The 12,122-nt window shown below is 39.8% G+C and overlaps 2 protein-coding genes and 1 long non-coding RNA gene across 8 annotated transcripts; 1 reads left to right on the plus strand and 2 right to left on the minus strand.

Moving 5' to 3' along the window:
* Window positions 1-54: 54 nt before the first annotated feature.
* LOC140788813 (uncharacterized) lies at window positions 55-4,493 on the minus strand. Of its 6 annotated transcripts, none has more exons than XM_073138281.1 (5): window positions 4,039-4,493; window positions 3,739-3,808; window positions 3,248-3,637; window positions 2,206-2,546; window positions 55-798 (listed from the first exon to the last, which is right to left on the minus strand). In XM_073138281.1, the coding sequence occupies exons 1-5, from the start codon at window positions 4,051-4,053 to the stop codon at window positions 586-588; spliced, it is 1,029 nt and encodes a 342-aa protein (XP_072994382.1). In that variant the 5' UTR covers window positions 4,054-4,493; the 3' UTR covers window positions 55-585. The 6 variants fall into 6 exon arrangements, with proteins under 6 accessions (XP_072994382.1, XP_072994381.1, XP_072994380.1 ...); XM_073138280.1 differs by having other exon boundaries at window positions 3,248-3,640; XM_073138279.1 differs by having other exon boundaries at window positions 3,248-3,655.
* A 220-nt stretch (window positions 4,494-4,713) lies between these two features.
* On the plus strand, window positions 4,714-8,913 carry LOC140788815 (uncharacterized). The gene is made up of 2 exons (XR_012109097.1): window positions 4,714-4,815; window positions 6,140-8,913. It is a non-coding gene; the product is annotated as an uncharacterized lncRNA (long non-coding RNA).
* LOC140788812 (high-affinity nitrate transporter 2.3) lies at window positions 6,561-8,901 on the minus strand. Its single transcript, XM_073138275.1, has 2 exons — window positions 7,435-8,901; window positions 6,561-7,284 (listed from the first exon to the last, which is right to left on the minus strand). The coding sequence occupies exons 1-2, from the start codon at window positions 8,595-8,597 to the stop codon at window positions 6,903-6,905; spliced, it is 1,545 nt and encodes a 514-aa protein (XP_072994376.1). The 5' UTR covers window positions 8,598-8,901; the 3' UTR covers window positions 6,561-6,902.
* Window positions 8,914-12,122: the final 3,209 nt, after the last annotated feature.

Consider the following 12,122-nt stretch of genomic DNA (forward strand, 5'->3'; position numbering starts at 1 on the left):
GATTAGGATGAATTTTGATAAACAGTAATTACATCATCACAAAAGATCCAGATGTAGGAAGAAAATTGAACTCTTTTTATTGAGAATCTGTCTAACAAAAGAGGTTAACAAATTTTGCCTTTGAAATTTTAGTATTCCTAGAGGAACTGAACAAAGTCATCTATAAAAGATCAAGTGTCTCATATCTAAAATCACGAGTACTACAATTAACTGCTTCTTTCAGATGTTAGAAAACTGGAACAAAAAGTCTGCAGTCCAGGCCGTAACTCAAAGCTATTCCAGCTAAGAAGACAACATGGTTTCCATGTTGCAGCGGGCGAACATCTTCAATAGAAATGCACCTTGATTTCATCCATCTGGTACCTCAAGCTTCCACTCTATAGATCTCAACCTAACTTTGCAATTCTGATTTTCCTTTCTGCAATTCCAGTGTCGCCACTTGTTTTAGACAACAAGCTTTTACAACCACCATACCTCCAGTATGCAGTCAACTCAACCATTGCACCACAATAGTCAATATCCTTATTTGAAGACAATGCCCACTCTCAGAGTAATTAGTAAATATCCTGATCACTTGGCAAGTGATCAGGATTCCGGGATATCTGGAGGAAGGAACCTCATGAGGAAGCTGGAGAGTGACCAGATGCAGATGACTCCAAGGATTTGCAGCACAGTCAATAGAGTACCCAAGGAGTTGGTTATAGCTAAGGTCTGTGATGTAGTCTCAGCTCCTCTAACTGAAAAGGTGAGCGCTGTCACCAACTGTGCTGCTCTATTCAACTGATGCAGTCTATATACCTAAAAGAAACAAATAAGGGAAAGGCACATTATACTAACACCGGAACACTGTTGGGACATCATACAGATAGATACAATAGAAAGCAATCACTTAGGAATTCCTTATTACGCAGGAACCATAATAAAATCACAATTACTCTGTAGCAGGAATTCAGAAAGTGTAAATTTGGAGAAGAGTAATGCTAATCCGTGTCCAGCAGATGATAAAAGCTAACCTGTGTCCATGTAATTGAAATCAACAATGCGCATACATTTGTATGGGCACTGATGTGTAGGGAAGTATGCAATATTTAAACAAAAAAAAAAGGCCCTACTATTAGATCTTGGGTATAAAAGCAACCTACCTGATGATGTCACAAGGCTATCTTGGGCACAAAAGCAACCAATTTATCGATGTCATAAGGCTAAGGACATCTTGCCCTCCCAAGACTCCACATAGGCAGGAACCTCATGCAATTATGTTCTTTTATCCATCAATTGCTCATAGGTCAACCTCTATAAAATGGAAATTGTCGACCAGGTCATACTAGTTTTTGATCACTTTCTTGTTCAACTTATTGCTTCTCTTCTATCCCATTATGTTTCTTCCTCCTTTTCATTTTGCAACTTTACTCACTATGATCAAAATCAGTTACAGAACTCATAAGTTATAACCAAGGTTCGAAAAATTGGGATCGGCCTTCCGAAAAAAACGATACGATCGGCTAGATTGATCGTATCGGTTGTTTGGATCAGATCGGACTTTTTAATTACATAAAATTGTAAATATTATTTAAAAATATAGAAATTTTTTAAAAATTTAGAAAAAAGTTTACCAAAAATAAGAAAAGAAAAAAGAAAAACTATGGTGCAATAAAAATTGAAAAAAAGAAGAGATTAGAAAGAACGTGAGTGGAAGAAAATTAAAAAAAAACCATGATGCAGTAAAGAAGAAAAAGAAAAAGAAGAAGAAGAAAAGAGAAGAAAGGGAGAGAGTGGAAGAAATGAAAAATATGAGAGAAATAAAAAAATTATATACCGGAGTTTGTCGGAGTTCACCAGAGTTCATCAGAGTTCACTGGAGCTAGATCTCTCCGTAAGAGAAACAATAATTATATGTAAGGAGAGAAAAAAAGAGTAAAAGAAAGAAAAAGAGCAAGAAAGAGTGAAAAGAAAGAGTGAAAGAGAGAAAGAGTTCGGATTGGGCCTAGATCGGGATCGGCCGATACGGCAAACCATGGTTATAACCTCTCATTGAAAATGTCTGTACAGCTTCACCAAGTTTAACACAAAAAAAATGACATCAAAACGAACGACCAATATCCACTAAACATTTTAACCTATACCAAAGAAGCAGCAATCAGCAACTGACATTCAGTTAGATCAAGTAGAATATTCATATAAAAGACCAACTTAAAAATGGTTTACCTGAAAGACAACAGGAATAATTGGCCAAGCAGGTGTCTTCTGATAACGTGCATACTGCTCAAAGGCAAACTGTACAACAAGTCCTACAAGATAAGGTGCAAGAGTAGCTGAAGCTGCTGGACCAGTCCATGGCCAAACCATGCCCATTGTTAGAAGAGGAATTATTAGGCTCAGTACCAAGGTTGCAACAGAAGATATACGGAAACCAAGATTTGTTTTTCTCCAGATATGATTCTTAGAAGCTACTTGCAGTGAAGGTCTCCAGGCAAGATGAACAAGCAGAACAAAAATCGCAACTCCACCATAAAAAAGAGCTTCAGTAAAGAAGAGTATGAGGAAATCTGCAAGCCAGATATGCATGAGCACAGCATGTTAACTTCATCCTTCAACCATAAAAAGAATGAAAGCCTCTGTCTTCAGAAGATCCAACAAGTAAAGTTGAACTAAAAATGTATGCTTACAAGATACCTGTGCATATCGTGGGTTAGCAGGATCAAACACAAAAACAAGCTTAAAACTTTCTTTTATTTGTTTCAATGAAACAGGGCCTTGGCCTTTTGTCCAAAACAAAAAACTTTATTGCTGTCTATTGACACACAATTGAGTCCCAGCACATGATATGCACAGGTGACAGAGCAAAGAGTATCGGCAATACTGCATCAGATATGGAGGCATTTGAACAATGTCAAGTATTTTGAAGGCATTATGTACATTGTCTACTCATTACCTAACAATTTAAACTTTTAAATTTGGTTATCCAGCACTATATCAGAGCCAGTATTTTTAGTGTATACAGCGCACACACAAAGGGCAATGATCCGTATTGCTGGTCAATTACCTAATAGCTTAAACTTTGCTGCCAATTGGTTATCTGACTAAGTAATCAAATCAACATGAAAATGAAATGATTTTCTTTTCCACTACAGTGCAATGTAAAAAAATCAATACACAAGAAATAAAAAAAGGATGAAATAGGTGTGTACTGATGGAAAGGAAAAGAAGAGAATAATACCACTAATCAAAATATGGAACAGCGATATACCTGTTAATAGAGAGTCCTCAAGTATGATAGAAAGTAATTTTCGCAGGTAAAGAGATGGAAGAACCAGAAACGCGACCAGGATGGTTGGACCTATTAACCAGACAACTCTAGGTGCTTCCTTTATGTCATTGGATCCACTAACAATATTTCTTCTTTGGTCCGGGATATTGTAAAATGAGATAAAACCAGGTTTCCCTTGATTTCTCTCAGTAAGAATAGAGGAACTGCAATCCAAAGAGTAACTTTCGACAGAAACCTGAAACTTTTCTGACTCTGAAGTAATTGAATCAAGCTCAGTGAATGATGTCTCGCCTTCAGAACTAGCAAATGTGGCCGATCGCTTAAAGACAGAACCTTCCTTTGGTTTACTGGATATTTGCACAATTTGGCCTGCTATACCATGATAGACTGAGCATAACAATAGTCACTAGAGAAGATATTACAGATGAAACACATCCCTAACATCCTACAGAAGAGTTAAAAAAGGATACCTGTAATGCCAGCAAGGTGATGCATTTCATCTCTTCGTCCAGCAAAATTATTCCATGAGCTTGATGTCAACTGCAAGATACTAATGTTACCATTTACTGAGATAATTACATATCAAGGTTGAACTACTGCAAGAACCATATGATTTTATTATCACATATCTACAATTGGACACTACCAAGGACTCAATCTAAGCAGACCAAAGAGAAGGAAGAAGAAGAAGCAATTGATGCCTTGAAATTCCTACGAAGAGAGAAACAAGAGACGGAAGGCCATGCGGAGGAGGAGGAGGAAGCCGCTACCGATGAAACAGCCATTTAATTATTCTTTGTTATCACAGCAGCAGGCCCTTTTTGCTATTTAGCCGATCAAAACCTTTATTTATTTCTTTCGAGGAAAGAAGCCGATCTTAGCTTGGAGTGAGGGGTCGAGAGAGAGAGAGAGAGAGAGAGAGAGACCAATGACCATGAGCGGAACTCCGCCGACCAAGCGGAGCTCTGATATTAACGATAGGGATGATGCAGTACGGACTCATTTGGCCCCCTTGGCAACAAAGCAGATAATATGAGAGGCATCAATTTTATTTTTATTTTTTTCTCTCTTTTCTTTATGTATTACGATTATTTTCGTACAAACAATATTACTTATACAACAATAAATTAATGAGGCAGCACATAAACCATAAAGATCATGATTTTTTAATTAGAAGCGTGAAATGTTAAGAGTCGGTCAACCCTAGGTAATCCTAGATTGCTATTTTTTATTTATTTATAATATACGTATACAACAACTACAAAATATTCCATTCCATATGTCCACAAATCCAAATCCAAATCCGATTCCCAACTTAAATAGATAAATACAGAAATTAAAAGCAGAAGCGAATCAGAGGGAAACATATCTTGGTATCCTGGCTACGATCGCAAGATCAAAATGCAGGAGCCGATTTTCGCACAGATATCTTCTGCTTGGGAGAGGAAGACAGTCGGCGCAAGGATCAAAGGCGGCGACAGTGGACAAATTCCTCCTATTCGAAAGATGCGTATGGAAACAACAATGGAGATTCTAGTAATTCACCGGTAATTTTCTTTTTTTTTTTTTTTTTTTTGTTTTTTTGTTTTGCGTTAGTAGCGATCTTTGTTTACTGCTTTCTTATGTATATCAAAGAGTTTGATCCAATGTCTGCAATAAATATTCTTCGTTTAAAGATTGAAGACTTGCCAATTACTCAGTTAGTTAAAAATAAAGGATTCATTTTATATTTTCTACATAGTTTTTCCGAGTTCTAAACTCAGTGGCATTGATATAATTCAATTCTCGATAATGTTCTCACTATGTCTCAGCGATTTATTGCTGCTCCTCAATTATTCTCTCAACCTTATACTCAGCGGTGTGTCACTAAAATTAAAGTTCTTGAAATTGCCTTTTCAAGATTGTTGTGATAAAAGGATGTATGAATACTTTCTGAGTTCTGATAGTAAACTCAAAAACTGAGCCATCAATCTATAGATGCCAACTGATTGTGTTTTACCATTTGATAACTAAGCTTTGTATCGAATCTTATACTTTTGAGTTGCCTGAATATTAAGTTAGGAAGATGCCATCTTTAAATTCCTGAAAGTGGTGACTTATTGTTTGTATTCTTTTCTACTACTAGTTGTAGATTCTTGGACCAGTGTCTTGCCAGTAATTTCCACTTTGTCAAAAGTTTTCATGATTTTCTAGATTATTCTTTTGTTTACACTTCCATTTACACCATTAGCTTTCTGTAGCGGGGTGATGAGTTCGGCATGTTCTAAATTATGCTGCTTTAAATAATAGGGAATGTTCCAATTCGTTATATTTGTCCTGTTTATCCTACTGTTGAAGTAAAAAGGTCTCTTTACATGTCTAAGGTGAAGATGAAACTTTCATTTTATATATTCCAACTGTCTTTTTATTCCATTTGATAGTGCCTTTGCAATTCATGCCTAAGCAAGCAATATAAGACACTTTGGAAAGTTATCATCTCTGTCTTCCTGGATCTTGTAATTTGTCATCGTTACCATGTTTTTATACTTGTTTTATAGCTCTTGTGTTACCTTGCTATACTTTATTAAAGTTGAATATACCACCATCTATTTGCTTTTGCTTATTGTTGTAAGTCACATTTTTCGAGATTTCTCATGTACTAGTACTTTAATGCTGCATGATGCTTGACAAAAAAATAATAATAATAAGACTGTTTTTGTGGCATGTTATAGCCCATGCACTAGCTTATCATCTTTGATGATATTTATCATTAGCCTATGAATTGGTTCTTTCTTGGAAATCTTCTATATGTTTAGTGATACAGTTTTACTTATGTTGAGCTCAATAAGGGATTCTATCCTAGGTTGGTTAAGCTTGACTGGTCATTCCCAGGTAGTCATGAGTTTAAGCTGTGAAGTAGCCTCCTTGGTGATGGGGATAAGGCCTGCTTAGGTCTTATCCTCCTCTGACCTTGCCTCATGCACTGGGTAACCTTTCTTCATTCTTATTGTTCCTGCTAAAATCTTGAGATATATTTAAGTATGTTCCACACTCACAAAAGGGAAAAGGAAAGAAAGAAAGAAAGGATGCCAACAATTGAAAGAGTAAAGAAAGAATCCTTCACTGAAATTTATTTGACCTGAAAGCAGAAGATTATAAGAAAGCACCCATACAAAAGCAGAGATCTTTGGTGATGCTTGAGCCAATTTGTGAAGCTCATGTAAGCAGTGGCTCCAGGCAACCCTACCCAAAGATTAGCAACAAAAGGTAATTATTCACTCACAGTTGGATGGATTGAAGCTCTATAGGCAAGTGTTCAAGCATATTGATCTCATAATTATCCAACCCGGTATCCTATACAAAGACATTGGAACTTGTAGAAGCACTATATAGTAAGTAGAAAGTCCTGGTACGCCCTCAGCCCATATTTATATCTCTTTTTCTTGATAGATAGTGGCTGCAGGTTCAGAACATACATCTTAGCAGTACAACAGACAAATACACAGTCACTCTTATTCTCTTCAAAACATAGAAACAGACATAAATACATAATCACTCTGATTCTCTCTATACCCCCCATGTAGAGAACTGTAAATCCTTCCATAGTTCTTGAGCTGGTATCAGTGGAAGCAAACTCTGAAACAATTCATAAGGATCAAACCTGCAGTGGTGGTGTTGCGTCCACCGGAAAAGTGTGCTTGGAGTGACTAGAGCCACCTGTTCTGCCCCCTTCTCTCACGCTGTTGTCGGCGAATCTCAAGCTTGCCGCGTGGAAGCCCTTCCCCTGTTCATGGTGGCTCCATTCTGCTTTGTAGTAATCCTCTGCTGTGGCACCTGGGCGAGGTCCGGTAAAACTCCCACCCCACTGGGGGAAGTGAATGAGAAAGACGGGGAGGGTGCAGCACAGTATCATGATGCCCATGTAGGTGATCCCTGTCTCGGTTGCGTATCGGGAACCACTGAAGAAGATGACCTGAGTTAGCACTGCACCCACATTCCCCCCTCCTCCTGTCATGCCAGAGATAATTCCCAGAGACCTGCAAAAGTTCATGCCGTTCATCAACACAAAAGAACAATAAACCAAGTTGGATTGGTTTTTTTTTCACTTTTTTTTACTTCCTGCTTTGTTTGGGTATCAATTGTTTCAAAAAGAAAAAGAGGGGTCACTGCAAATGCGTAAATATTACCTTCGGGAGATGAAGGGGACGACGCCGAAGGTGAGGCCGCAGGCGGCCTGGACGAAGACCGAGAAGAGGATCATGACGACGATGGACCCAGTGAGGGATCCCATCTTTCCGAGGAGGATGCAGAACACTCCTCCCAAGCTCTGCACCACCCAAAGTCCCCACAGCCTCCCCCTCATGCCGAACCTATCCGACAGCCAGTCGGAGAGCAACCCACCACCGGGCCTCGTCACGATATTCGCCATACCGAAGCTGGCGGCGATGAACCCTGCGGTGCGCAGGTTGACGCTGAACCGGTCATAAAAGTACTGGGCGATGATGTTGTCGATGGTCAGCTCCACCCCGAAGCAATACCCATATGTCAAGGCTAAAATCCACCCCCTGTAGTTGGTGACAGCATGGTAGACCACCTTGCCGAAGCTATCCTTGGCCTTGTCTCCGGCCTTCTCGAGTTTCCGGTAGTTGCCGTCTGGCATGTCCTGGCCGAAGGCGAGGATTGCGATTGCGGAGAAGGTCTGCATGAGGCCGGGGATGAAGAAGGCAATTCGCCAGGCTGTGTAGTCGGTGCTGCCAATCTTGTGGATGACGTCGAAGACGAGGGGCATGATGAGCTGCGTGGCACCACCGCCCAGATTCCCCCAGCCACCAGCCACGCCGTTGGCGAGCCCCACCTTAGGAGAGGAGAACATGGAGCTCATCCAGAACTGCGTAGAAACGAAGGAGGCGAGGGAGAAGCCGGTGAAGAAGCGGACGAGCAGGAAGGAGGAGGCTGAGTGAATGACGGATGTGTAGTAGACGGCCGGGGTGGTGAGGAGGATGAGCGAAGCGGAGGCGAGTCGTGGGCCGACAAGGTCGCAGGCCGTGCCCATGGCCAGACGGGCGAACACAGCTCCCGAAACGGAGGCTACGCCCGCATTGCCGATGTCGGTGGCGGTGAGACCAAGGTTGTCGCGAATCAGCGGGAGGAGGGGCGGCGCCGCAAAGGAGGAAACGAAGCAGGAGAAGAAGGAGAACCAGGAGAGGTGGAAGGCCTCCATGTGGGGCTTCGCCCACGAGAAGATCCAGAACTCGGTGGCCTTGTGGTCCGAGTCCACCGGGATCTTGAATTGCGTCGTCGATTCCATCTCAAGAGTTGAAGAAGATCTCTTTGGTTCCTCCTCCCCCATGTCTGTGTGTGTGTCCTACGAGGATACAACTCTACAAAGGTGGGGTAAGATTTAAGTTGCTGACAGAGGAAAACAAGAAAATCTAGAGAGAAAAAGATCGAGTTGGAAGTGAGAGTAAGAGATCCTCCCTCTCCCCTGCTAATATTTATAGACGGCACAGCACAGCACAGCATGGATTTGAATATGTACGATTGCTGTTGTACAATTGCTTCGATTGGAGGAGTCCAAAAGTCAGATGTTGCAGAGTGAATTTGATCGTCTGATAGGAGTAAAATAAAAAATGAAAAAAAAACAAGCATCAAGTTGATGGTTTACAGGAGGAGGAGGAATTTTTATTTTTATTTTTATTTTTACAAAATAATAAAAAAAGAAAGAAAGAAAGATGAGGCATTGACTTTTTGTAGGATCTCTCTGCTTCATAGTTGTGAAAGGGCATCGGAAAAGATTAACAGGGGAGTAGTTTTGTCCATCTCATCTATCATGTCGCTATTGACAAAGTCGTAATCATAGGCGATTAAGTCCGGGCACTTTTGGAATCCTCAGCAGTTCCAAAGGGTGAGGGTTTTAATCAAGATTCTCTTCTTAAACAAGTGGATTTTGTCAAATACACTCCCAGTTTTACTTTTATTTGATTAATCAAAGTAAGTTAACCTACCGTGTCTTCGGTTGATAGAAATCAAGAGAAGGAAGGTGACAGTAGAGAAGATAAATTTGGTTGATTTTCTCCAGTTTTTTTATTTTTAAGTCATTCTAACAAGATGATAGAGAGATATATAAATGGGGCTGTTTGAAAGCAGTGGTGGGAAATTAGTTTGACATATAAAGCTTTTCGCATTCCCATCAAAGTAATACATGCGATTCCATTCACTAAAAGAGTAGACTACGCAATAGTTGATTTGCGGACGAAAATTAAAATGAAAATGAAAATGGTGAGGAATTAATGCAGCGTTGAAAGTTGGAGCTTTGGCCTTCAAACAGGACGTGTGGGCGACCCCTCAAGTTTCGAGTAACGCGGGGATTCGATTGGAAACGCCCCCACCTCCCCCCTAACTAAAATATCAATTACTTTCCCGACCCCTAATTAGGAATGCGAGGATTCGTTTTTCTGATGCCTCTCTCTCTCTCTCACACACACACACGCATCATCTGTCCTTAGTCCGTATGATATGCAAAAGGGTAAGGGGATTTATTCTTCCTATTATTAATCTCTCTTTCTGAATTGTTTAGTGATTCTCTCCCTTGTTAGCTTAGAGAATCAAAGCGTATGTCACCATTGAATAATATAGGTGAAGCTCAACTCTTGGGAACCGCTAAATGATGAAGCTAGCAACCGTGCCGTGGGGATACGAGTGGGAAACATCTCATAGGAAAACGTGGTTTTCCTCCTCATTAGCATTATTCTGCCTAAAAAATAACTAGTCAATGTTTGTTTGTATTGTAAATAAGGATCGATTGTGAAGATAGCGAGGAAGACAGCTCACAAGCTATTACTGTAGAAAGGTTCGACGGAACCTTTACGGTTGAGAAGAATCTCATTAAATTAACGGCGAATGAGAAAGTATATATCTGGGGATCTTAACGAATTGTAGAATTTTAAGGAAAGAGTTGCGGACCTATTATTATAAAGAATGAGATGAAGTTGTCGAGTTGAGTTCAAATGTCTCGTCTAAGTTTCTAACCCCAAACACTCTTTGCACTTTGTGACTCAGTGCCGAGGAGGACCAAATCCATTTGCTGATCAACTTCTGACTCAGTGCAATATAGCAACAAAAAAAAAAAAAACCATTTTGGGTGTTTACAGAACAACAATTGGGTTATCATTTCAGGTTTAAACATCGGGTCATTGGGTCAAGGAGGGCTCAAAATCTTGACAGTGAGGCACGAATATCCGTTGCTCAATTGCCCATGGCTTCAAGCAGCTATGCTAATTCAGAAATGATTTTGATTTTTCAGAGGTCAGCTGCTACAGAAAATCAGATTTTTCTATAAGGCCGTCAGCTACCTCAAAAAGGTTGCTCATTCCAAACCAAATGCAAATCAAATGCTAGAAGGAGAAACCAGCTGGTTGTTGGACTGCTATATCGACCCTTTGCAAACTGAGGAAGAGGCTCTAAACTTTGCCTTGCTCAAAGTAAAGGAGCACAATCTCTCAAACTTACACCTAGAATCAGACTCCAAATTCCTCATTAATATTCTCCAAGAGAAGTCGCCCTCTTCATGAAAATGGAAGCATATTACATCTGTCATCTCTCAACTTTTACTTGTTCTTAATGTCAGTGTGCCGATTAGCAAACTAACCTAAGAAAATAGCATAACTTTTTATCCGTATGGGCCATGGGGGCTGCCTCTATGACTTTGATTTATTAAAGTTGTTATATAGGTTTACCGTGGGTATCTGTTGAGGTACTATTGTGCCCTTACAGAGTAATATAATTATCTTTATTTACCCCCACAAAAGAAAAAAGAAAAAAAGAAGAAGAAGAAATTTTGTCTAGAAACCGGAAACAGGGGAGAAGAAGCCTAGCCCATATCAGGCCCGGCCATGATGGGTTGGTTGGGTCTGCACCTGAAGCAAGTTACTGGGCCGGGATGGGTAGCTTTTTAAGGTGGAATGGGCATTGTGTGTGAGTTTAGGCTCCGCACTGAGGATGAGGAAATACTAGTGAAGGAAAAGGAAATTAAAGAAAACGAAAATGGAATTGAATCCAAGAATTGGTTTCCCCAGCAGCTGCAATTGCATGCATCTTCCACTTTTCCCACTGACTCTTGCGCCACGGCCACGCTCTCACACTCCTGTTTTGGGTTTGGCGCCATGCATCACCCAAAGCCTAAGCCTTTGCAGGTGTGTCGGTGTCTCTAAGACACTAAGGACATCTCCATCGCGTGCCCTGGGAGGAACTATCTACATTCCCTATCTCTCTTTCCTCCTCTTCTTTGTCCTTTCTTTCTTTTTCTTTTTTTTCCTCTGATTCTGTCTCCTCTTTAGGTGCTCTATAGACACGATCTCTGAATCTAATTTTGTTTGCACAATTCTTGATGATCGATGATGCTTTCATTCTCCTCTTCTACCTAGGATTAAAGTTTTAAAATAAATTCACATAACAATGATCTTAATTAAGATGCCATTGTTGTTGTGTTACATGACAAATGAGTGAAAGATAACAGAAGCAATTTCAAATACCTTCAAACAAATTCAATAGGATAGTAAAATATTAAGGTAAACTAAATATTAGCAAAGCTAATATTAATACAAAATGAAAAATCTACAATCAAAATGCTAGATGTATTGTTTAATATTCAAACTAATCACAAATAAGAAATTTCAAAATATGTAAACCATATAAAGCAAAGAAAGAGAAGGAGAGAGACAAGATTTACATGATTCGACAATATGTCTATATTCACGGACGGAGCAATCTTTAATTCACTATACAAATTCAAGTACAAAGAGTTTTTTCAATTCTAATCTTATTCAATACAATGGTTGCTCTTCTCTTTTAGGTTTTCTCTCTTGTAAAATGCCTA

The sequence above is a fragment of the Typha latifolia genome, chromosome 5 (genome assembly GCF_019914945.1).
Source record: "Typha latifolia isolate L0001 chromosome 5, TyphaL0001v2, whole genome shotgun sequence".
In the NCBI taxonomy this organism is placed as follows: domain Eukaryota; kingdom Viridiplantae; phylum Streptophyta; class Magnoliopsida; order Poales; family Typhaceae; genus Typha; species Typha latifolia.

Coding starts and splice junctions, on each gene's coding strand:
- LOC140788813 (XM_073138276.1), bottom strand. CDS start 4,053: ATGGCTGTTTCATCGGTAGCGGCTTCCTCCTCCTCCTCCGCATGGCCT. Junction 3,809..3,969: donor CTCTTCGTAGGAATTTCAAG/GCATCAATTGCT, acceptor AGTATCTTGCAG/TTGACATCAAGCTCATGGAA. Junction 799..2,205: donor TTATTCCTGTTGTCTTTCAG/GTAAACCATTTT, acceptor TGTTTCTTTTAG/GTATATAGACTGCATCAGTT.
- LOC140788812 (XM_073138275.1), bottom strand. CDS start 8,597: ATGGGGGAGGAGGAACCAAAGAGATCTTCTTCAACTCTTGAGATGGAA. Junction 7,285..7,434: donor GTCCCCTTCATCTCCCGAAG/GTAATATTTACG, acceptor GAACTTTTGCAG/GTCTCTGGGAATTATCTCTG.